At 36.0% G+C, this 26,815-nt stretch overlaps 1 protein-coding gene across 1 annotated transcript in view; it reads right to left on the bottom strand.

Moving 5' to 3' along the window:
- Positions 1-26,815, bottom strand: part of Rsrc1 (arginine and serine rich coiled-coil 1) — a 319,301-nt gene that overhangs the window by 219,489 nt on the left and 72,997 nt on the right. The window contains exon 4 of the mRNA XM_028888672.1: positions 12,159-12,332. Coding sequence (XP_028744505.1) covers positions 12,159-12,332 — 174 coding nt within the window. The remainder of the gene's footprint in view (positions 1-12,158; positions 12,333-26,815) is intronic.

Raw genomic sequence — 26,815 nt, 5'->3', positions numbered from 1 at the left:
AATAGAAACTTTAAGACATTGAAGAAAGAAAATGAAGATATTAGTGTTGGGATAATCATTTTGTGCACTATGTGAAGATGTGTCTCTGTTTTATCTCACCTGCCTAACACACCTTCTGATTACTTTAATAAAGAGCTAAACAGCCAACAGCTAGGCAGGAGAGGATAGGTGGGACTTCTGGGTAGAGATAAGAACTCTGGGAAAGAATCTGGCTGATTTGAGAGATTCACCAGCCAGAAGTGGAGGAGGTCGGACATAAACTACTGAGGAGACGTAACAAGCCACATGGCAGAACATAAATTAATATAAATGTGTTAATTTAAGTTTTACGAACTTACTGCAAACAAGTCTAAGCTAAGGCTAAGCTTTATACTTAATAAGAAGTCTCTGTGTTGTCTTTCAGGAGCTGGTGGTTCAAAGAAAGACCTGTTACAATCAGAAGATTGACAGATATTCTATGCTTATGGATCAGTAGGATTAATATACTAAAAATGACCATCCAACCAAAAATGGCCATCCTACCAAACTACAGATTCAGCACAATCCCTATTAATTTTCCAACATAATTCTTCACAGAAATCAAGACAGTTTTAAGCATCATATGGAAACACACACACACACACACACACACACACACACACACACACACACACAAAAAAAAAAAAAAAAAAAAAAAAACCAGAAAAGTTAAAACAATCCTGAACAATAATAGAACTGCTGGAGGTGTCACCATCCTGATCTCAAAGTTGTACTACAGAGCTACAGTTATAAATACAGCACAGTATTATCATAAGAACAAACACTTCAATCAAGGAACTGAATTAAATACACGAAATAAATCCACATACTTATGGACACCTGATTTCTGATAAAGAAGCCAGAAATACATACAGGAAAAAAAGATAGCATCTTCAATAAATGGTGCCGGTCTAACTGGATGTCTGAATGTATAAGAATGCAAATAGATCCACATTTATCATCCTGCACAAAATTCAACTCCAAATAGATCAAGGGTCTTAACATAAAGCCAGATACCCTGAATCTGATGGATGAGAGAATATGGGGAACAGTCTTGAACTCATTGGCACAGGAAAAGACCTTCTGAATAAGACACAGACAGTACAGAAACTGAAACCAACAAGTAATACATTGGACCTCATGAAACTGATAAGCTTCTGCATGGAAAAGGACATCATTATCCAGACAAACAAGGATCTACAGAATGAGAAAAGATCTTTACCAATTCCATATTAAATAGAGAGTTAATATCTAAAATATAGGAGAAACTAAAAGCAAGAAAACAAATACTTGAATTAAAAAATGAGGCACAGAGGCCAGGAAGCAGTGGCGCACGCCTTTAATCCCAGCACTCAGGAGGCAGAGCCAGGCTGATCTCTGTGAGTTTGAGTCCAGCCTGGACTCAAATCCAGGACAGGCACCAAAACTACACGAAGAAACAGTCTTGAAACACCAAAAAAAAAAAAAAAAAAAAAAAAAAAAAAAAAAAAAGAGGCACAGAACTAAACAGAGTTCTCAAAAGATGAAACACAAATAACTGAAAAACACTTAAAAGGAATGTTCAACATCCTTAGCCATCAAGGAACTACAACTCAAAACTGCTTTGAGATTCCAATCTTATACCTGTCAGAATGGCTAAGATCAAAAACTTAAGTGACAGCTCATGATGACAGGGATGTGGAGTAAAGGGAACACTCATCTATTGCTGTTGGGAGTGTAAACTTATAGGTACACTATGGCAACCAGTGTGGCAGTTCCTCAGGACGCTCGGAATAGATATACCTCAATACCCAGCTATACCACTCTTGTGCCTATACCAAAAAAAAGTCTACATCTTATTACAGAGATTCTTGCTCAAGTATATTAAATGATATTCTATTCATAATGGCCAGGAATTGAAAACAGACTAGATGTTCATCAACAGAGAAATAGATAAGAAAATGTGATATATTTATTTTACTATGTGATATTTTCAGCTCCAAAAAAAAATGAAATTATGAAATTTGCAGTTAAATGGATGGAACTCAAAAAACAAAAAACAAAAAAAAAAACACTGTGTGTAGCTGGAAGTTTTTCTGTGTCCCACCCAGCCCTGAGGTCCTGCAGCCACTTATAAAATAATCACCCAGAAGCTTATATTAGTTACCAACTGTATGGCCTATGGTAAGCTTCTTGCTAGTTAGCTCTTTCATCTTAAATAAACCCATTTCTATTAATCTATATATCATGTGTTCCATGGCTGTACCTGCATCCCATTACATGCTGCTCCTTGAATGGTGGCTTGGCATCTCCCCTTACTCTCCTTTCTCCTTTCACTCTCTATATTACATTTTCCCACCTGGCTCCATCTTGCCCTGCCATAGGCCAATGCAGCTTTATTTATCACCAATCATAGCAACACATATTCACAGCATATAGAAAGATATCTCACAGCATTTGTGAGTGAAGTAACCCATACCCAAATAGACAAACATGGCATATAATCTCTTATATATAGATGTCATATTTTAAGCCTTCAGTAGGTATGCTACTATCTGAATAACAACAGAGGTTAGGAATAAAGAGTTAGTGGGGAGGGGAGGCTCTCCCAAGCAAGAGGAAATAGATTATATAGTTATAACCAGCAGAGAGACTGGAACAGGGGGATTAAAAAGAGGGAGAGGAAAGATAAGGGTAAGGGAGAGAATGAAAGGAGGTTCATCTAACATTAAAAGGCATTTGAGAGATCATTCATAAACCTACTACAGAAAAAGCTTCTTAAAATATATATTTATGAAAGAAATCTAAATGAAATTACCAAAAAGAGCCAGGGCAGGGGGGGGACGACGACGACAACGACAACAACGACAAAGTCCTAACTAGACTGACTATCTCTCACTACCAAGTTTAAACTCTAGTGTCAGAAATAGGTTACATCTAACTGAGTTGTTGGTCAAAAGGCCCCACAGAAGCCACAAATACGCCAGCTATTGCCAAAGCTATTGGTTGCTCTCAGTGAACTGATGGTAAGGCCCTATTGCTGAAAACAACACCTCCATATTTCACTGTACATGCAGAAGTTGGTCTGGTCCCTAAACAGAGCCTTCACCCCTAAGGACTAGTGTTCATGGTACTAGAAGGTACTCTGCAAGCTACCAGAGGAAAAAGGTCAACACCAACCCAGCTACAAACCCTTCCATCTCCAGTGGTGACCTGCCTGCTGGTACAACAGTTGCACAAAAGTTGTGGGAGTAACTAACCACTATCTAATTAGATTTAAAGCCTTCTTTCTGAGATGGACCCACGCCTGACACTGCTTCAGTGGCCACGAACCTGGTACTAGACAGCCTAGGGACCCAGGGAAAATCCAAATACTATTGTTCTGAGAAGAAATGTAGAAGCAAAATGACTTCTAATGACATTTTTCTATACTTATAAATCAGTGTCTCACTCAGCCATCATCAGAGAAGCTTGCTCCTGCAATTGATGGGAACTAATACAGAGACCCACAACTGGACAATGCGCACCTTAAATGGATGTTTTCATTAAATTCCTTCCCTCTGAGTTCAGGGAACTATGTGGAAGAGGAGGCAGAAAGATTCTAACAGTCAGAGGGCAAGAAGGACACCAAGGAAACAGTGTCTTCTAAACACAATAGGGCTGAAGCACAGAACTCAGACTATAGCAGAATTTACAGGGCCAGCACAGATCCAAACTAAACAGAGTCCCAGCACTGAGATGGGGAAATAAGCAGGAGCTCCCATACCCAGCCAAGAAGCTATCTCCCATTAATAACCACTTACAAAGGGAAACTTACTTTCTTCAAGGGAGTGTCAATGGGTATATAAAACACACGTAAGGGCAGGCCCCAAGCCAAGCAGTAGAAGGTCAATATAACACAAACTCAAAAGTATTTCTGAAGATTTTTTTTGTCCCATATTGTTTTATTTGGGCTTTTGTTTTTAGGTTTTATTTGTTTTGCTCTATTTTACCTTACTGGTCTTTTGCTTGTATATTATGGTTTCTATTATTCAATTTGTATGTCCTCTGTGTGTGTGTGTGTGTGTGTGTGTGTGTGTGTGTGTGTGTGTGTGTACACTTAGATGAGTATGTGTTTCTCATGCTCTTTTTTAGCATCTTTTTTTAAAAAAATACATGTTTAAAACATAACTTTTTATTGATTCTTTGAGAATTTCACATCACGAATCCCAGTCGCATCTCCTTTTTTGTTTGTGTTTGCTCACAAAACACAACTTTCCCATTAAAAAAGAAAAACAACAGGAAGTTGATTTGCTGTGGACTAAATGTTTGTCTCTCTAAAACTTCTACATTAATATCTACAATGTGATGACAGGAAGTGGGAGATCAGGATTTGTGTACTTATAACAGAGCCTCCTAAGAGCCGTCCAGTCAGCTGTGGGAGGACAAGACAGCTGTATATGAGCCATGAAACAGGTCCTAACAAACTGCCTAAGCCTTTCATTATTCCTCTAAGTATAAGAGAATTAAATTGACAAAAACCTTTAGGTTAGATGGGTTTGCTTAGAAATTATACCAACTGATTATAGAAGAAAGAATACAAACCTTACATATTCTTTCTGAAGTGCTGAACAAAGAATATACTGTCAAGTCATTAACTGGTACATGGATAATAATTTGTGGCACATTCATACAATAGAGTACTACTTGGCAATATTATGTAACATACTGAAACATGAGCAACATGAATGCATCACAGAAGCACTGTGCTCAGTAAAAGAAGTGCCATACAAAACTAATGCTATGTAATTTCAGTGATATATCAAGAAAGAGCAAAATCCATTTACATTTGAGGGAATGGAAAAAGAAATTACACAAGGAAAATTCAAAGCCAGTCTTGGCTACGGTGTGAGATCACTTCCCAAAACAAAGCAAAACATTATGTGTGTGTGTGTATGTGTATGTATGAATATGTGTATGTGTATATGTATATACAGACATTGATTTGTCAGCTTTGGAAGCATCTGCAGATATATCTGCAATATATCTATTAATCTCTTTTTAGATTAAGCTAGAAATCTTTCTGATTAACACTGAAGCTACAATAATTAGTTGATAGATTAAAATTTAAAGACCTTAATTTACAGATTAAATAACTGAATAATGGTGACTTGCCAAGTTGTTGCTTATCAATTTTGACTAAGTACAATTAATTTATAAGTAGTTACATTATAAATTTCATATCTCACTTATTGAAGTGCACATTTTCAAAATCTTACATCTACCACTTTCTCTTTTTATTCACCTCCTTTGTTTTTATTTTAAAGCAAAGACTGCAACATGGCAATCAAATTGGCTTTCAGTGATACTTTCAGGTGGCCTGTCAACAGTCTGGCATATTCCACAAGGGCCAAAAGTTGCCATTTCAAAATCGGTTGTAGGAGGAGTTCAAGGAGAATTTAAATAGTAGCACTCATTCTTACATTTCCCTAAATGCACCTGCTGACATCATCACATGTGTAATAGCATTTATAAGTGCTCTAGGTCTGTACCCACAGGTCCAGCTGAGATGCATGTCTATCTTCCTATAGTTATATCCAATCTCAGAATCCATGGATTATAGCCTTAGCACTAAATGAAAAGCATTAGAATCAGTGAAACCACCTGGAGCTTTTCTTTTATCATATAATTTCAGTGCCTTGAAATCTAAGATACATAACCACCACTTACGTGAATAGTTTGTTACAACCTACTCTGCTATAGTGGAAAAGTACAGCTCATAGCAACATCCAATTATTACTATCATCTGGCTATGCTCATTTCCATCACAAGGATGTCAAGAACATTTAAACCAATCACTTATGAACTGCCCTGTATAACACACTGAGAGTCAGAAACACCAGACGTTTCTCTTTTCTGCTTTATCAAAGGAAGTTAAACTCTTGATGTCCTTATTTTCTCTCCCTCCCTCCTTCCTTTCCCTTCTTTTCCTCAAGCGCTTCCCCACCCCAGAGTGTGTGTTTTGAGACAGGACATCACTATACAGCCCTGGCCACTTTGGAACTTGCTATGTGGTCCAGGCTAGTATCAAACTCACAGTGATGTCTCTCTTTCCAGTGCTCACCTGCCAGGTTTTTGCCACTACTCCTGAACAAATTCTGACTTCCTACCTGTGCTGATCAACATTTACCTAACTGATCCATCATAGGTTTATGCTTTATTCCAATCTGTTCTGTTTTGGAGCTGTCACTCCAATGATCACCAAACTAGGAAGAAAGTTGAAGAGATATAAATAAACTTGAATTATTTAAAAATAGTGGTAAGACTGCTTCTATTTGGTTTAGCATAATCCACATCTGGGACACTCAAAGTGCTTTACAGTGAGATATACATTAGGCTCGTAATGGGTGATTCATGAGTGACACCTCAGGTTTTAGAAGGCCTGCTTGTTTACTGTTTATAAAGAACTTGGGTAGCATTCCAAGTTTATTCCCTCTACATCCTCTAACAACAGTGCAGAATCTTCAGCTTCAAAGTTTCATATAAATGAGCTGAAGGCAAGTATTAAGGCTTTCTGTTAAAAACCTTGATGGAATAGTCTATTTAACTCTGATATTTTGTCCTGTAACCATGTACTGAATCAAGAGAGTAGAAATACTAAAATCAATTAGGGCAGGCATGAAGATTATCAATGAGAACTAGTATTTTAATCGGTATCTAAAATATTCATCCTAGAAGTGTTTTTTTAAACAACAGATACTATACAAAATTAATGACAGCATGATTGGCAATATTTAAAATAGAAAAAGAGATAGAGTAACTCAACTAGAATTGTTTTAATGTAGTCTTAAGATTTGGAGGTACTGTGAATATGTGTGTTTGCACATGTACTAGTGAGCAGGCATGAAGCAGTACAAAAGGGTGGTTATATGTCTAATACCAACAAGTCAATTTTATCAATACCAACAAGTCAATTTTATCATTTAAAAATGTTTAAATACTTACTTCATTTACCTATAAACAGCATCTAAAATAATCTATTATTCATTATATAAATGTGTACTTAATAAATAAATCTAAATAAATACAATTTTGACTAAGATATGCAAGGTACTTTATAGTTACAGAATTACAAAATTCTCTTCAGATTGGGCAAAATTCTATTAGTAGCTAGCAAGAAGGTTACTTAGCTTACTCTTGAGGAGCAGTGACTATTTTATGAATGAATCAACATCTAAAAGATGAGTTGGAAATGAAGAAAAGTAGAGAAAAAAGTATTTCACGCTGAGGGGGCAACCTTCATGAAGACAAAGAAGTGAGGAAAAAGTATAGCCCTGGTTTGCATTCTGATGCTATGATAACACTGAGCAAAACCACTGTCAAAAAGGAAAAGGTCTATTTGGCTTACTCCTGCATACAATTGTTGAGGAAAGACAAGTCAGAAGGAACCTAGAGGCAGGAACGGATGGGGGAACCACTGCTCCCTGGATGGCTCCCCATGACTTGCTCCCATGCCATACTCAGCTTGCTTTCTTCTTCAACCTGGGAACACCTGCCCAGGGGTGACACTGCCTACAGTGAGCTGGGCCCTTCTGCAAGGACCATTAATCAAGACAACACCCTGTGTAGACATGCCCACAGGCCACAAAATGAGCAACTGTATTAAAGGGCCGCAGCATTAGGAAGGTGGAGAAGCACTGTTTTAAGGCTTTTCATGGCCAGGCAATCACCTTAAAAAACATGAACCTACAATTTCTGCCATTAAAACTTTCATCGGGCATAATTTATGTCAAATCCATTGGAGATGGATAGTATGTAATATTTAACTATGTAATAATTAAACTATATTGATATAATGAATAAGAGAAAGGTGCTGGCCCGAGGGAGAACTAATCAAGCAAGCTTTTATCTAGTTTTGCTTTTGTGTCATAGTATGTTCCCTTTCTTGATCTCATCTTTTTGAAAAACTGACAAGTTGTTTTGGTTGAATTAAATCAAACATTCAAACTTACATAGTGGGAACCAGGATGTGATGTTTCATTATAACATAAACATATACCCAACAGAATAGACCACAGTTGTGAAAATCAATAAACAAGAAAATCACAAAAACTTTAATTTGAAAGAGAAGAGTCCAGAGCATGTATTTCTTTAAAGATAGATTTGTTTACCTGCTTAATAAAACTGCCAGTATGAAGCTTCTTTTTGTCACGATGACACATGTTCGAGGTATACTACTTTCTAACCAAACATTTACCCTTCGCCACTGGTGAAAGGCAACAAGATCTTTTTACAAAGTCTCATCTTTTTCAATAAATTTTGCATGAAAACATGTTATCTTGGCACCAAGTTGCCTGCTGTCACATTGGAAGTGTGATAAATGTTTAATGAAAACAACACCACACAGCTTGGTGTCAGACAACAGCTATCACACAGCCCTGCTTTGATCCAAACAGACACTTAAAAGGAGTTCTAAGCATGCTCTGCACCACAGAACTCTATAACCTATATGCAAATTAGAGTAAATTAGCATAAATGACTTCCTGCTGCATAAAGAAGTAAGAGGTAAGGAAAAACATGACAGGCTTTGTAAGTATGCAACTGCTGTCAAAACTCAGAGTCCAGCTTTCTCAAATCACTTCCAACATTTTCTGCCAAACATCAGGTAGAGGGGGGAAAATACGTTCTCAACAGGAATTACACATGGAATTCAAAGTTGCAAACACTGGAACGCTGCCAAGGTTGATGTGTACCTTATATCCCTAAGTTATGATTATTATATTGTAACAGTGCTCTTACACCCGCTTCTATGCTTAAAGCTTTTAAAGTACCAACTTCCATTTTACAGAAGAATCAATTACATAATCAGACTGAAATTCTTAACTTTCTCAGAAAGTATAAAGTTCAGAAAGTTATCATTAGAATGTATAAACTTAAGTACAAATGTTGGAGCAGATTATTCCAGAAACCTTGGTGTTTAACCTAGAGCAGTATCTTGTCTACTGAGGTACTAGTAAAGAGATAATGGCAAGACCCTCCCAGAGCAGATCATCTTAGGAAAACTAACTGCTCCTCATGAATCCTAGCTTGACTCATAGTAACATGATAACATTGTAGTTGATGGCTTGCTCTGTTCTGTGCAACTGCAGTAGAATCCCAAAGACCTGATTCTTTAAAATGAACAGAAACTTATTGATATAGAATTTAGAGGCCAAGTAGTCACACATGGCTGGCTGGCTTCTGAAAGGGCTTTCTTTGCTATTTCGTAACAGAAAGGTAAACAGTGGTCAAGAAAATACTTCAGGTAACCTACTACTTCAGTAACAAATTCCACTCTGCCATAACAATATTAATCCATTTAATAAAGCGAAGTTTTCTTGGCTTAATCACCTCTGAAAAGATCTTATGTCCTAACAATACTGCACCAAATCTCCAAATATCTAATTTGGTGGGCTGGGGAGACAAGACATTCAAAATATATCAGTATTCAATAACCACCACTAAAGCAATTGTTCTTTTTCTGCATAGTGATTTAAATAATGATTGACGATGGATTTAAATTAAGTCCATTTGTATTCTACTCTTGAAGATGGCACTTTGATTTCAGAACAGTAGAATAGTGCCTATTTACTTATTCATACACAATTTTCTAAACTGCTCCAAAAGATGTTCTAAAGAGGTTAACTATATATTATTGCACGTGGATCAAGATGCTGGTAAAGAAACCTCATATACTAATCCATGAGTGATGCTGCTGGGATACATAATGTCCAGCATCATCACACCAAGTTGCAAGTATGAGACCCTGTGATGTTTCAAATTTCTGAGTATTGTCTTTCAGTAATAGTCTGAGATATAAGTGGTAAGATATCCCCAGTGAAACAATAATGGTATATTATCTTGGGGGTGACCAACAAGTGTATAATTGGACTCAAGGTGTATTCAATGGGAAGTAATACATGCATGGTACTGTAAAACTTGTTAACTAACTGTGACTGGAAGGTCAGAGACCCTAGAAGAGAACCTATTACTACCATTTTCCTTAACCAATATAATTTCTAATTTTATTCTAAATAGTTATACATACACCTACAATTAAGTGTGGCCCCTCACCTCTCATTGAAGGTATTTCTTTTTGCATAGATGGAGATCCACAAGTGGCCAAAATTCAGAGAGTAAGTGATCACAGCTTGCCACACCCCAAGTGACACATCTGCAATTCAACTCTTCCACCTAAGCCTTAGGGAGCATCACAAAAGAGTAGCAGGAAGGACTCCAAGGGCCAGAGGACTGGAGCCCTGCTGTGAGATGTCTTCTACTTATGAGAGGAGAGCTGAACCAAAGAATTTCAACAATATGCTTCCTGTATAAGATTTGCATAATAACATCAGTTAACATGCCAATGTGGATAGGAGAAATTCTTCAAGATTTCATCCCTAGATGAAGAATTATAGTCACTGGCTGCTGAGAGAGGGAGAAACAATTGTTTCCAGGGATAAGCTCCCACATAGGTTGTTCAATTCCAAATATTTAGTCTTGGACACATGTACATATGAGCAACACTAAATGGACTCAATATGTTGTACATACATGCAATTTAACAACAATAATTAAAGAAGCAGCCATGAATGTAAGAGGGGGTTGGGGGACAAAGGAGGAGTTGGGGGGAGGGAGAGACAAGAGTGATTTAAATGTGCTCATGTGTGAAGTCCTCAAAAAATAGTTTAACAAAATAATGTTAGATCTTATTTCAATACAATAATAGTAAGAAGAAAAAATATGTTTTCATGTTAGAGAAATTTCACCTTCTAAGAACAATTGTCTAAGAATAAGATACCTATAAGTTCTTAAAATTTGGGAGAAAAATGAACAGAAGCAAGAAAAACATGTACCAATGGTTAAAAGATAAAATATTCTTAGAAAGCAAATTTTATAAATGTCAGGTATGAGAAAAGCAATGAGAAAAGAAATTATATAATATCTAACCCCTATCTCCTTTCTTATAACTTTCTAAGAGTAGAAATTTAATTTTTCTAGGATAGTTGTGGATTATCAAGAAAATTACATAATAATTTACTCATCTTTTCAACTTTTGCCACAAGATTAACATTTCAGAAAGTTAACAGCCAACAATTCAGACAGGGCTCCACATCACTACTGTAAATATGACATAAAAGTTAAGCATAAAGGATCCGGAGCACAGCTCAGGAGTTAAGAGAACTTGAAACTCTTAGAGAGGACCAGAGCCAGTAATTCTAGTTACAGAGTATCAGATGCCCCCTCATACCCTCTCTGGCCTCCTTGGGTACCTGAACACAAGTGTACTGTGGTAGTTTGAATGTAATTGGCCCCATAATCTCATATGGAGTGGCACTATTAGGAGGTGTGGCTTTGTTAGAGTGGGCATGGCCTTGTTAGAGAAAGTGTATCACTGTGGGGGCGGACTTTGAGGTTTCCTATGCTCAGGATACCATCCATTATTTCAGCTAACTTCCTGTTGCCTACAAGATGCAGGACTCTCAGTTACTCCTCCAATACCACATCTGCCTGCAAGCTGCCATGTTCCCTGCCATATGAGAATGGATTGAACCTCTAAAACTGTAAGCCACCACCTCAATTAAATATTTTTCTTTATAAGAGTTACTATCGCCGGGCGGTGGTGGCGCACGCCTTTAATCCCAGCACTCGGGAGGCAGAGCCAGGCGGATCTCTGTGAGTTCGAGGCCAGCCTGGGCTACCAAGTGAGTTCCAGGAAAGGCGCAAAGCTACACAAAGAAACCCTGTCTCGAAAAACCAAAAAAAAAAAAAAAAAAAAAAAAAAAAGAGTTACTATGGTCATAGTGTCTCTTCACAGCAATAGAGACCCTCCTAAGACATGCATGTACCACCATGCAGACACAGATTTTTAAAAAAAAGAATTCTTTTTAAAAATAAAGACAAAAAAAAAAAACCCAGAAAATGATGTAAGAAGAGTTACAAGCTGTTATTAAAATTAACTAAACAATTTTTTAGAGAAAAATTACTTCAAGAACCATGAAAGACACTGCAAGCCCTTCCCTTCGTTCACTCTTAAAGGAATTTACCGACACCGGTAGGAACAGGAAGCACTCAGAGCAGCAGTTTGGTTTGCAGACTGCTGTGGAATCCCTGCTCCTCACCACAGCAGAGTCTCATCAACTCACCCCCGTTTGATGCCATGCACTTCTTTGTCCTTGCCTTTCTCCTTCTCCTTCTCTCTCTTCTCTTTGTCCCGGGCTTTCCGTCGCTCTCTCTCCCTAGACCTGCTACGGGTTCTTCTGTGACTGGACCTTTCACTGCTTCGACTGTGGGAACGTGGACGAGGTCTTGATCTGGACCTACAATGAAGAGAGTTTATAAGGTAGATTTAGTCTGCTTTAGTTAAAAATGCAATTTGACCTTCGAAATTACTCAAAATTACTTAGTTTCAATTCTAGAACCCAAAATTAATTGTGCAAAGCAAGTATATGAAAGATACATGATCACTCTCACTTAAAATTATAGGAAGAAATATAGATGGTGTCAATCTTGAAGGAAATTAAGGTACAATTAAAATGTTAGAGAAGGAGAACTTTTGAGCTACAAATAATAGGATAAAAGATTGTCATGTAAGTTGAGTAAGATTTAAGACTATAATCTTAACTATAATTAGTAATACTTCTACAGTGTAAATTTGCTGAGGAAGTATCTTTAGGTGTTCGGCTGGAGGAGACAGAGAGAAAAAAAGAAGTGTGTGATTACTGATATGTTACTTTAATCATCTGACTTTATGTACAACATATGACTTTAGATACAACATGCTGTGTTCATGCTAAGGAAAAAAAATGTTAGCAAATAGAGGTCAGGAGGACGGCTCAGTGGGTAGGGTGCTGGTTGTGAAAACATGAGGACCGAAATTCAGATCCCAAGCACTCACATCCAAAGCTGGGCATGGTGGCCAACATCTATAACTTCAGCACTGAGGGGTGGAGACAGGTGGATTGTGGCAGATTCTGGAACCTGCTTGCTGACTGATCTAGTCAAATGGTGAGCTCTAAAGTCAATGAGAGAATCTCTCTCAGAAAGTAAGGTAGAAAACTGACTGAGGAAGGCACCCTCACATGAATGTCTGGCCTGCACATTTGCTTACACAGGTGAGTGCAACACACACACACACACACACACACACACACACACACACACACACACGTTAGCAAGTAAAAGGTTTGCTGTTTTGCTGTTGTCTTTGGATGTTTTTGCAATAGAGGCTCTCTGTGTTACTCAGACTAGTCTTGAACTTCTAAAGTCCAGCACTCAATGTGCCTCGGTCTCCTGAGATGCTAGAACAGATAAACAGCCCCACAGGGGACAAGGAAGAGGGAAATGAGAGTCTCAAACATTCAAATAAAGCCTTAAGTCTCCTCAAATAAGAGAACAAATCAAATGTATTTAACAACAGGATCCATAAAAACAGCGTTTTCATTATCCTTAGGATCTCTTTTATCTATGCACTATTGTTTCTATTTTCTCAACATACAAGTAAGACCATTAACTCATCCCAACCCAGTGAATCACATAAAATGAATCATTTTATTAGGTATGATACATTATGTGCTAAGAAGTAATGAATTTAAAGTCCTGGTCAGAGTATTGACAAGAATTCTTCTAGTAGACTCATAATCTTATAGATACCTAAAACAACTATAAGAAGGCCCAGGAAAGCGACCAAAAGCAAGATTTTGCTGGGGGTGGGATGGGATACAAATTATTGAAAAGTAAGCAGTAATGAGAAAGCTGCCATTTTATAAGCTTCCATTCCACAGGTAAACTCAAGACTATACCCAGAACAGATAAACCCAACAGAAAACTCTCTGATTAGAAAAACCATCAAAGACCAACTGGAAAAAAAGACAATGAAAGGTGAATCCTATAAGAAAAAGTCAAAGATGATATCCAAAAATTTGAGGTAAGTGCTAAACCACTAAGCTATATGCCCAACTCTGTGATATCAAAAAATTGTATATGTAAAAAGCTCTGTTTGAATCTTAAATCATCTTAAGAACAGCAAATTCTAAATAGCTAAGAATGAAAGCATGAAATCAAAATTTCAGCTGTCCGCCTAAATACAAGAGCTCTGCAACCTCAAGCCAAGTTAATACACTGCTAAAACAAAGGCTTAAGATCATATTACTGGAGATAACACAATTGTATTATCAGTATGATATTCATCAGGCCCAGGATAGATTTTTTTTATATACAAACAAATCCATAAAATGTGTGCTCCATTCTTGGGGTAGGGAGACAAAAAATGTAGTGAATGTACATGAACTTCACAGTAGGTCAGATGTTTGAATTGGTAGGCAAAGATTTTAAAGTAGTACTTATAACCATGCTTGCAAGGAATATAAAACTAAGCAATCTCCATAAAGCCAACAAAAAACTCAGGAAAATAAAAAACTGAGATTCTAGGACTGAAATAGCCTAAAAAAATTGTTAAATGAGATTAAAAACAGATTGGTAGATAATGAGAACAGAATTTGCATCTCATAATGACTCAATTACAATTATAAAATCTCGCCACAGTACACAGAAGTACTGGTCATCGAGAAGAGGGTGTCTACCCTTATAACTTTCATTGAATACAGTGCCAGAAATTTTTGTTAAACCAATTAAACATGAGAAAGAAATACAGGATATATAACTAGACAGGGATGAAGTCGAACTTTCCTAATTTGTAGGTGATCTAACACTACATGCAGAAAATTCTAAAAACTTTACCAGAAGACTCTTAGAACTAATAAAAGAATTCAATAATGTTGCAGGATACAAAGCCAACATACAAAACTCACTGCAACCAGGCACAAAGGCACAAACCTGTAATTGTAATGCTTGGGGAGTTGAGGCAAGTGGATCAGTAGATCGAGGTGAGCCTTGCTACACAATGAGTTCTAGGGGTATCGTATCGTATCCTCTCTTACAAGAAAGCAAAGTACCTCTGCAGCATTTGAATTTTATTTTTGGTGGTCCTGGGAATCAAACCCAGGGTGTTACAAATGTTAGGAAAACGTTCTACTATTGAACTTTATAGCTAGCTGACTCAAGCATTTTAATACACCAGAGAGAAAGGTGAGAAAATCAGGAGAGCACGCTCATAACAATAGCTATAAAATAAAAGTCCAGAAACAAATTTAACCAAGGAAGTAAAAGAATTCTACAATAAATAGTACAAAATCTTAACAAAGAATGAAAGACATAAAAATACTGAAAATTTCCCCCTGTTCAAGTATTGAAAGAATTAATAGTTAAAATATCCATAGCTCCCCAAAGCAATTTACAAATTCAATGCAATCCCTGTCAAAATGCCAATGGTATTCTTCATGAAGCTATAAAAAAAAAATAATCCTAAAAGTTAGTGCAGAAACACAAAAAAAATCTGAACAATTGAACAAAGCTTGAGACATCACAATACCTGAATATAAGAAATAGCTACACTATACAATCGAAGTCAGCAACATAATGTGAGGTCTGAATAAAAACAGACACCCAAATGAATGGAGCTCAATACTGATCCCTGAAATATACCATCTGCAGCCAAAGTAATTTTTGACAAGGCCCCAAAATATACACTGAAGAGTGGAGAAGTCTTTCCAATAAAGGGTGGTGCTGAAAAAGTAGACATCTAAACACAGAAGATTTAAACATGAGCCTATCTCTCACCCTGCATAAAACTCAATTTGAAATGGATCAAAGAACTAAATATTAAGACTGACAATATTAGAAACGCTGTCTCGAAAAACCAAAAAAAAAAAAAAAAAAAAAAGACTGACAATATTAGAGGAAAACAAATCTTCAAGACATTGGTACAGAAAATATTTTAAATACAACATTAAATGCATAGATATTGACAAATGAGATTAAAATATAGAATTACATATTAAAAATATATTAACTGTTATCTAGGCATCAATAATTGGGTTTGTATATATTTATATGTTAACTAGCATAAAATATGCATATAACATAGAATTAATGCATGCTAACCAAGAATTTTTTAACTTTGTATTAATTGTTTGTGGATTTCACATCATGCAACCTGATCCCACTCATCCCCCCCCCATCCCCTTGCACTCTCCCCCAAAAACAAAATTTAAGTGAAACCAAAAAAGAAACAAAACAAACACACAAAAAAACCAAAACAACAGCATGGAAGCTGTAGTATTCTGATTCCAAACCTTTAAAATCTTAAGTTTAACATACATATGGCTTACCCAAATTTTGCTGTTATTTCTATTAAACAGGAAAACAAATAACAATATGAAGTACAAGAAAAAAACCGTGTCCTCTCCACAGGTAATCCTCAATAACCAAATAAATAACCTGTCGGAAGAGCCCATCGCCTATCATCCAACAACACGAGCCTGTGAGGACAGGGGTCTGGGAGCTAAGGTACCATCCCAGGAAAGCAATGTTCAACAGGCACTGTCCCCAGACAAACAGATCAGGATCACTATCCTATCACCACAGGAGCACAGCTGGGACTAGCAAGGCATTTTATCAGTTACTATCAAACCCAGCCTTCCCTCGGCACCTTCCTTCTCAATCTCTACTCTCAACTTATCCAGTCAATTAAGAAAATTCAGGTAGCTTCAAAGCTGCCTTGTGGTTTCCCCAACACCACCCTGCTGTAGAAAACATATACCTGCAGTTCTCCAAACTTATCTTGTTCATTATTAACCCAATATACTCAAGAAATTCATGTCATTCCAGAATACTCTCCTATCAATGGTGTTGGTTGTTACGTATTAAGATAGCAAAAGCACACCTATAAGTGTGCACACCTAAGGCACCCATGATATCAAATTAAACAAAATAGTACATTTAAAAACACCACAGTATACAATGTTACAAGATCTTCATCCTTTCCAAAACAATGTTCATTATCTTATCCTCATACTGCGGGCCTCTTAATCTTGCTTATCATCTTCCCATTAAAAAGGATACTCCAAAGAATATCCATGGAAGAAAAGATAGAAAAGGCAAAACTACAGGCAGAGTAAATTATAAAATACAGTTTTAAAAGAATTAATCTACAAAGAAACTAAAATGAATTAAGCTACTAACTTGGTTACCACAAGAATTATTTTACACAAATTTGAATAAGATCCATATCTTACGCATATGACCAGTTCTGTTTACAGCTAAGTAGCTTTATTTTCAAATCTGAAGGGTCTCATCAAGAAAAAAAAATGATAGATCAAAATAAAAAGATTTCCTACGCTGACAAACAAAAGAGAAAGGAAACTGTATTAACATTTAAGATGTTATTTGTCCCAGTTCCTTAAATAAGTATCTTTCTGATAAATCACTCTAGAAGTCTCTGGAGTACAAAGCCAATATGGAGATGTATTATAAGCAAAGAACCATTTGGTAAAAAATGTGGGACTCTAGAACACACAATATATAAGCAATAAATGGACAGCAAGATGTCCTATTATACCAGATAAATGCTTTCAATATCTACAGAATAAGAAGAATAACCATAACATCTCTACATAAAATGAATTACTGCCCTCAAAAGCCAATTTTTCAAGTTTAATTGGCTAATAAGTTCTAAACACATGTAATCAAAACAGATACCTTAATATTTTGTCTTTCAAAAAAAACAGCTTCAGTACTTCAAACAGTCCTTTAAGTTGAGTGCTACAAATAAAGATAATGTTTACTATAAAATAAAAACGTAATTAAAACTAAATAATTACATGTTGAATAAAAACCTAGCATAGATTTTATGTCAGAATGACACTGTAAACAAGAGGATCGAATTCTACTGACTACCAAAACCTAATTAAAGCCATAACCGGAATTTTTAAAGACCTACACTCTGTAAAATGTGAAAAAGAAGATGTGCACTGATGGGTGGGGGTAAACAAAAACTAGAAAACAAAATGCTGAAACTCAGTCCTCTACAAAACCAAGATCACACCAAGGGATCTGAAAACTGACTATCAAGTAAATTCTGATTGTCTACCTGCTTTAAGAAGCACCTCAGAGATCAGGGATCCATAGCTTGGGGTCGGAGTGGAGAAATTGCCCTGAACTTCAGGTAAGCAGGGCTTACAGACTACAGAAGAAAGGTATCAGCAGGTGTGGGACACTGCCTTTCCCTGCTTCCTGGCTGTGGAGATGGAAGCCACTCTGCTCTGCCATCCTTTCCTGCAACAATGGAATGAGACCTCTGAAACCATGAGTCACTAAAAGTGAAAAAGAATCAACTTGGCATCAGCCTTTTGTGCACTAAAAACTGCACAGAAAACAATGGTTTTGATTTTCCTGAGGGTTTCAAAGGAGGGGGGAACGTGTGCTTCAATGCAACAAATAGCAAACTGTCCTTTAAAAGCAAACTACAAAAAAATTTAAGTACTATTAGTACAAATTTTTGCTAGTCACAAACAAGTCAAGGCCATACTACAATATCTAGGTAAATCATTCAAAGTACAATTAAAGAATGCAAGTTTAAAAGCTCATAGAAAATAAAATTAATCTAAAAGAGTGAAGAAAAACTGGAGAAAAAATTCCATGGACAAACAAAAAATAAAGACTACAATAGTAGCTTTAAATTTAAATATATTAGTAATAAACATAATTCAACTAAATAATATAAATAAAAAGGAAAAGATCAAACTGAAATAGTAAAACTAGAAACTTTCACAATGAAATTCAAAAATAAAATCAAAGAAAGGTTTAGTATGGAAAAACATCATGCACACATAAACAAGAAGAAAAATGATGAACTGTGCTAACATCTGGCAGAGCAGATGTCTAAGTATGACCACAGAGAGATAGAGAGAGGTCATGACTTCGTGATGGCAAGCTCAATCCACAACAAAAGAATAAAAAGTCTGTAGCATGTAATAACACAGCTAAGAAATATATAAAACAATGCTAAAAATCTTAAAGACAGAATTCTAACCGTACATTTGAGTGTGAATTCTGTGTAACTGACAAAATAAGCAATAAGGAAAGACAAAAGACCTGGATAAGTGTTTCAGTCCAGCTATTTTACTATTCTTCAAACTGCACATTATTTATTCTTATCATCATGCTCACTGATAATACTGTATAAAATAAACCATATGGCAAGTCATAACCACAACCTCAACAGACTTAAAACACAGAAAATGTTCTATCTGAAGAGAATTAAAAAGAAAACAATAAACAAAAACCAGGCAGAGTTTCCAAAGGGTTGGAAATTAAGTAATGCATGTCTATATAACTCATCGGAAAAAAGAAATCATGACGAATAAATGTTCAACTACATGAAAACAAAGCTACGACATTTCAATGTACGTAGGATTCAGAGCAGCTATAGCAGAGATGGAGAAGAGTCCTACAGCCAAGTGAGCACGTTAAAGAGTCGTGAAGCAGAGTGAGCATCCACCCTGAGGGGTTAGAAAATGAACAGGAAACTCAACTACAGCAAGTGGGAAAGTAAAGAAAAATAAAGAACACAGAAGATTAAGAAATACAAAATCTGGTTCTTCAAAAAGATTAACAAAGTTGCTAAACTCTCAGTGGAAATGATAGGGAAAACAGAAAAACAGTGAATGAGCACTGTGGTTAAACGAAATTAACCCATCATAAACACAAAAAGTATGGAAAAAAGTGTTTTAGAGATAGGGAGATGGCTCGATAGTAAGATGCTTACATGTAAGCCTGAGGATCTGAGATTCAGTCCCCATAACACACATAAAAAAGGCAGACATGAAGCTGGAAAGATGGCTCCTCAGTTGAGAGCTCGCTCTCATGTCAGAAGGCTCATAACCCACTGGAACTCCAGCTCTGGGTGCCTCTAGCCTCTGCAGGTACTTGCACTCATCACGTGAGCATGTAGGCGTACACATGTATACACACACACACACAACACACACACACACACACATACACTATAATATTTATTATTATTATTATTATTATTATTATTATTATTATTTTAAAAAAGCCAGATGTAGTAGCACACAATACTGGGAAGGCCAAAACAATGGGATCCCTGTGGTTCCTGGCCAGCCAATCTAGCCAAATCAGGGAACTCTAGTTTCAGGGACAGACCTTGTCTCAATAATTTGGTGGACTGTAACTGAGAAAGACATTCAAGATTGACCTCTGGTCTCCAGCTATGTGCACACATATGTGCATGCATAAAACCACACATGAGCGCATACATGAACACATACATATACAAACACAAACACACACACACACACACACACACACACACACACACACACACACCAAAACAACTTGTTTCAGTTAGGCAGTACCAGACTATAATCCTCTTTAAAAGGAATATATTAAAGGAACTTTTGAGTGCCCCCATTTCTTTCCCATCTTAGTTTCCAGGCCACAAAGCAGAAGAAACTTAGAACCTGAAAGATCTGCTAAGCTAAGGGCTCTGGAGCTTTAGAGAAGACAAGATAACAAGACTTTGCAAGGCACTGTACTAACTAGAAGGAAATGGAACAGAGAGGAACGGAGAGGTCTGTAGTGGGGATGTTTTCTAATCTGTAAATACATGTGGTGAAATGCCATGGGATAAAAAAAATACTAGAAGGCAATGAAATTCCTACATGCCATGCGGGAGGAGAAACACTGTTCTCATTCACCACATTCAAGAGTGCTCCCACATAGGACAGTACCACTGGACAATGGAGCTGAATTGGTCATACAGTGAACTAAGTCTTAGCCAAGCGTGAAAGAAAGACTTGAGATTGTAAAATACAACTACACGAGACCAGTAAAGCACAGTTACACAAAGCTTCCTTAGATTATGTTTATTTTAATGAATGTCTATTATTTTCAAATACGAAAGGGTGAAACTTTGTTAATAAATGTGCTATTTAAAATTCATCACCAAATCATAATGGTGGTGGGGGATGTAGTCCTGGGCTCAATGCTCAACACCAGAAAGAAAGACAGGGGGAGGAAGAAAAAGACGACTGAAAAAGAAAGAAATCATGATGGCTAATATTTCAGTCCAACCCACAAAAATTCATTTAGAAAGAACCTAAAATAGTTCAAATATCCTCATTATCAACTATATTCTGGGGAGCAAAATACACACATTCAGAATTCAAATAAGACAAATTAAGCAACTTAAGTATTTTCAGCTTTTGTTCTTTATTGACTTTCATTGCCTTAAAGAAACATATTAACATTAACAGGCTTCCCAAATGTTATCCTAAAGACCAACATTACCTGTCTTCACCAAGAGGACAAGCTTCAGTGTCTACGTGGTATAAATCAAGTGTGTAAATAGGTTTATTCATGTATTCTTGGTATGTAATTCCCTACTTACATGCCCAACTGGAAAACTATTTAATAAAATTCCACACACATTTATTGAGCCTATTATTCAAATCAACATTTACTAGTATCAGAATTCAAAGCTAATAAAAATCAAAACCATTTTTATTTACTATAATAGCTAATGCTTTAAAATATGCATAATGATATGCATGTTTACTATAGTTCTTGTTTAGTCAGGATACAGGGCCTGGGGTTTCCCCCATATACTGAGATGGTATTTTTAGGAAGCATATTAGCTGTCTCATGCTACTGTTTACTTCCAAGTACTTAAACAAATAGTGGCTGTTATTGCGCTCTCTCTCTCTCTCTCTGTCTCTCTCTCTCTCTCTCTCTCTCTCTCTCTCTCTCTCTCTCTCTCTCTCTCTCTCTGTCTCTCTCTCTCTGTCTCTCTCTCTCTCTCATGTGTGTGGTGTGTGGTGTGTGTGTGTGTGTGTGTGTGTGTGTGTGTGTGTGTGTGTGTGTGTGTTTAGAAGATGAACAGCACTCCTATGCTGGGGGCAGGATGTTTGTTTTGGTTTGTTTTGGTTTTAGGAAAACTGAACTCTGGAAAGGTCAAAGATCACAGAAAATCACTGATAAAACTGAAGCCAGGTCTGCTTAAGGCCTTTCAACTAAGGACAAAGCCTGTGAGATCTGATTGAGGTATCATTTTCAAAAACAAAACAGAAAATAAGCTTCTACACAGACTCACTTCTGAAATATTATCAAAAGATTTATTCCTTTCTTTTTACAAATAGATCTATTTAATAAGTATTGGAATTCTCACATTCCAGATTCCTACTAATAATCTCCAGTCTCCACTTTTTAAAGAGATGGAAAAGAATAGAATTTGGAAGGAAAAAAAAAAGAAAGAAAGAAAGAAAAAGAAAAACACAGAATGCCAGTGCTTCCCCCACTAAAAACACATAACCCACCCACTCAGCCAAAGGTTAAGTCATTTAGTCAAGTTCAAAGATCTTCAAAGACTTCTTAGATCCAGATAAGCCCATATGTTACCAAAATTCTGTGAAAAAGCTATTACTTTCCAATCTGCTTCTCATGTTTAAGGCACAGGACACACAGATGCCTGGCGTCACTCATCGGTCTTCCTAAATTTTCACACTAACTAATCAAGGTCCACCAATAATTTTCCTACCAAAAACCCCTAGAAGTGCCTTTATTCTATCAGTGCCTAGCTCGCCTGTTAAATCTGAAAGTAACCATAAAAGACCATTCAGTTACTGTACAATACGTGTTAATTTGCTAATTTCTTCACAGGTAATCAATTAAAATGTAAAATATTGAATAAAATTAGTTGCACTAAATTTAACAGCTGCTCCATAAGCATAATTAGTTTCACAAGGGCCATATGTACTCTGAACAGAGAAAGAGTTGAAACAAATAGACAGATTTTAAACAAGTTTGAGAAAATCTGCATTTAATTAGCAGGTGGGCACTACAACTGCATAACGTTTTTATATATTTATATTTATGAAGTGACAGAAGATCTAAAGGCTTTTTAAAACAGCGTTTATTGTTTGAATGGGAACTGTTTTGCTGCATGCTAAAGTGATTTAACTCCTTATAGCTCTGCTTTGAAAAAAATCATAAATGGTGAAAGAAAACATGTGGAAAACTGTAAAACTAGAAAGAATTTGCGACAAAAAACAGATACACATACCATAACTAAAAGGAAACTACACTTAATTAAATGTATACTACATCTGGAATATCAGCCTAATAAAATGTGAAACTATTAATTTTCATTGTTCTAAAGGAAATGAGGTCAGTGTCATTTAATAATTCCTCCAATTACATTGGACTAACTCCTTGAACTGTATGTTCTGGACACTATTTAATCTCAAAATGCTACATACTTTACAATATCCTTACCTTAAACTTTAAATAAAGGCATTTAAATTACAAAGGGGTAAAGGAATAAAGTCAGCAAATGAAAATTTGTAACAGCTGGTAGCTACTAGCATTATATTCTAAACCTGAAGGCTTTCAGGTGAAGTTGGTTATGGATGTCCATAAGTATGAGAGCAACTCTTTCTCAACAGTACCAAAATCACTTCAAAAAATTATTGGAAAAGTTAAGATGATTTTTAGAGCATCAATAATCTTATTATAGTTATCTATATTTATTGTTATTAATTTTAAGTATATAAAAGAGTATTTTTCAAAGACAAAATGTTTTGTTTCTTAATAGAGTAACAACTTTTGTTGGTGAAAATGACAATTTCCCCCAAAATAAAACAGAATCATGAAGCCAGTTCCTACATTATCAGTCAATCAACAACGGAAGAAATTCCTGCATTGTCTGGAGTGGAAAGGAATGAACAACAGAAGCACTAATCAACTAAATAAACTAGTACTTTCAAAGTTAACTATTTTTTTCACTTAACCAAATATATAATGGCTATTAGTCTAGTTCAGCATTAAAGATAGTGAGCTACTTTCTTTAAATAATAAGTTTGTTGCCCTTTCCCAAACAGAAAATGAGGAGGAGTGGGTGGGGGTGGGAAAGGGAGAGAGGCAGGAAGGAGAGGAGGGAGGGAACCTGCTCAGGATGTAAAATAATAGACAAACAAACAAAAAAGTAAATTTTTAAGAAATGAGGTATATGTGTGCAAAGTTAAACTATTAAGCATGAACTTTTGTTCTACTATCTTATTTCAGAATTAAAAACTATCAATTTAATATGCATTGTAATATGCAGAAGCTAAGCCTATAAATGAAATTTTCTGCCTTAAAGGAATCTATAAACCAGAACAAAAACAGAAATAGATATAGCTGTGCAATCAAACTCTGATATTTTTTAATCTGCTTTAGTAATTACCTCACAGTCAATAATAAAAAAGAAAATCACTCTCCAATAAATAATTTTAAAATTTGTAGTTAAAATTTTCCTTTAAAGATGGTTTAAAAAACAAAATTATTAATATACTTTCTTTACAGCATATTTTGTGGTTATAAATTTTATCATAAGGCACCAACAATACAATTTATGCTTACTAAAAAAAAATCCTTTAAATTTATCTTTATAAAGCCCAATTAACATGCATGAGAAAACACATATTCAGTACAGATTGACTAGTTGACAAGTCAGAATATTATCTGCATGACTTGTAGATGTAATTTTCAATTACTTTGGGTTTGTTTTTTGCTTCTCTTCCAAATCTATGAATAGTCCTAAGTTGTTTATGTCAATATTTTAGTTGCAGTAACAAGGACTTTCATAGTAACAAAAAAAATTGGGAGATAGTGAGATATCCTAGGCATGAATTATCTCAAAGATCAGCATATTTTATAAATGAAAACAGAACTCAGGTGTACTACAGTATTTCTGTATATTGTATGCTTGAGTACAAGAGAAAAGAATACTTGAAATCAGAGCATATGTTTATATATTCCTTGATTTGATATGAATGCTTTAAAATTAATTTTCTTTTTTAAAAACTTCATAATAGGAAGCACAGCATGTTTTTAAGTGAAACAGAGCCAGTGTCTTTCATATCTTGTTTCATAATGAAAAAGTTCAGACAAGCGACAATAGCATCTTTAAGTTCCGAATACCCGAAATAACTGATTGAAAACGGAAAAGCCAGTTAGCTCTTCCTTATTTTCCCCTTACCGTTATCGTACATGATTTCAGAGTGACTTTATAAAGGTAATCTTAAACTCAAGACATAATATAAATAAATGACTTTATACTACTGGAAATACCAACAACAATAAAATAATCAACAAAATGGGACACCACTGAAACCACAGTATATATGGATTATGACCTACAATAAAGACAATAACATCCTGGCATGAAAGTGTACAATCATATCTAAGTATCAATTTTTGTTTTTTGTTTTTTTGCTTTTTTTGTAACTTCTTTTACCACCCTTTCCCCCAGAGTTCCTCCTGGGAAAGTGGTTTAAATATATAATTATAAGCACATTTATTGTCAACTGGTATTTTCATTTTAAAACAACAGGACTTGCAAAATTATAACTTCCTAAATAATCAAATTTACAATGAATTGCCTGCAAGTTCAGTAGAAGGTCAACTTACACTGACATTACAAAGCTATTCATTTCTTTTTTTAAACAGGTCTCATGGCCAGCAAGATGGCTCAGCCGGAAAGGTGCTTCCAGTACAAAGCACACAGTCTTGGCAGAGGGCTTCAAAGAGAAAAGGTTTCCATAGTACTCTCAGAGTAGTTTCTGTCACTGTTTGGGTAACATTAACTCTGGGAGGCTAAGGAAATCCAATATTGCCCAAAGCTCTCCAATTCAGTCCTGAGTATGCCAGAGAGCCCAGAATGCCAAGCACTGAGAGTGCCTGTAGACACACACAGGCCTGAGATTCTTCAGAGGGATAAGCTGGCAGGTGAGTTACCAACGGATTCAAAACAAGACTATACTCTGGTCTACTCAAAGCCAGCATGAACCCCAGCTGGACAGTATCCTTTATCGCCTGAAAAGGGGACCTGTAAAATTACTATAACTGTGTTCATTACGTGTCAGTTTTATGTCTGACATTGTGAACTTCACAATGATTTGTGACTAACATAAAATCCAGAAGACGGAAACACATCAGATCTTTCTGACCTCCAGCCTCTGAATTAGCTCTCCCTACCTTGCTAGCACTGTTCCCCAGATCCCAAGCTTCTTCCTGCAAGCGCTCGCCTAAATACTTTCCCCGCATTAAGCTGTCATTCCTACCTTGTTAATACTGAACCACGAATTCTCCCGACCCAGTTTCCAACGGCCCTCCCGTCTTCTTTGCCACCACATAACACATAATACAGTGCTTACTGGATTGTATTTACTTTTTATCCTTGCTCACACTCCTCAAGAAGATCAACAAGACAGTTTCTTATTTAACAAATGTATCCCAAGTACCTAGAACTGCGCCTTTCACGAAAGATACTCAAATATTCATTTTGAATAAGTAAATTCATGTATTAGTACTACACTCCCAAATTTTGTCTTGTCTCCTAAAGTTTTGTAATTGCTTTCCTTAATAAATTCAGTTAAATATTGATCTGATCTTTTTCCATGAACAAAAAAAAATTCTTAATGTATATTTGAATTAAGGGCATTCTCTGTTCTTATCAGTAAAAAGGCATGACTAAAATTAATATCATAATGTAAGTTATTTGAGGTTAAATTTAGATTGTTCTGTATTGCACACACTATAACAGCTAAGAAAACTCAAACTCATAAAGCAAACTTTAATACAATGAACCCTATTCTCAGTAATTTTTTAAAATTTTTTTCCCTTTTTTTGTTTTCTTTTGTTTTTGTTTTGTTTTGTTTTTGGAGACAGGGTTTCTCTGTGTAGTTCTGGATGTCCTGGAACTCACTCTATAGACCAGGCTGGCCTCAAACTCACAAAGATCCACCTGCCTCTGCCTCCCTGAGTGACTAATTTTGAAGAAAAAATATGTATGAATATATATATATATATATATATACACATATATACACATGCACATATA

This window comes from Peromyscus leucopus, chromosome 6 (genome assembly GCF_004664715.2).
Source record: "Peromyscus leucopus breed LL Stock chromosome 6, UCI_PerLeu_2.1, whole genome shotgun sequence".
In the NCBI taxonomy this organism is placed as follows: Eukaryota; Metazoa; Chordata; class Mammalia; order Rodentia; family Cricetidae; genus Peromyscus; species Peromyscus leucopus.
The sequence above is the reverse complement of the archived record's forward strand: the minus strand, read 5'-3'. Positions and strand labels throughout refer to the sequence as shown.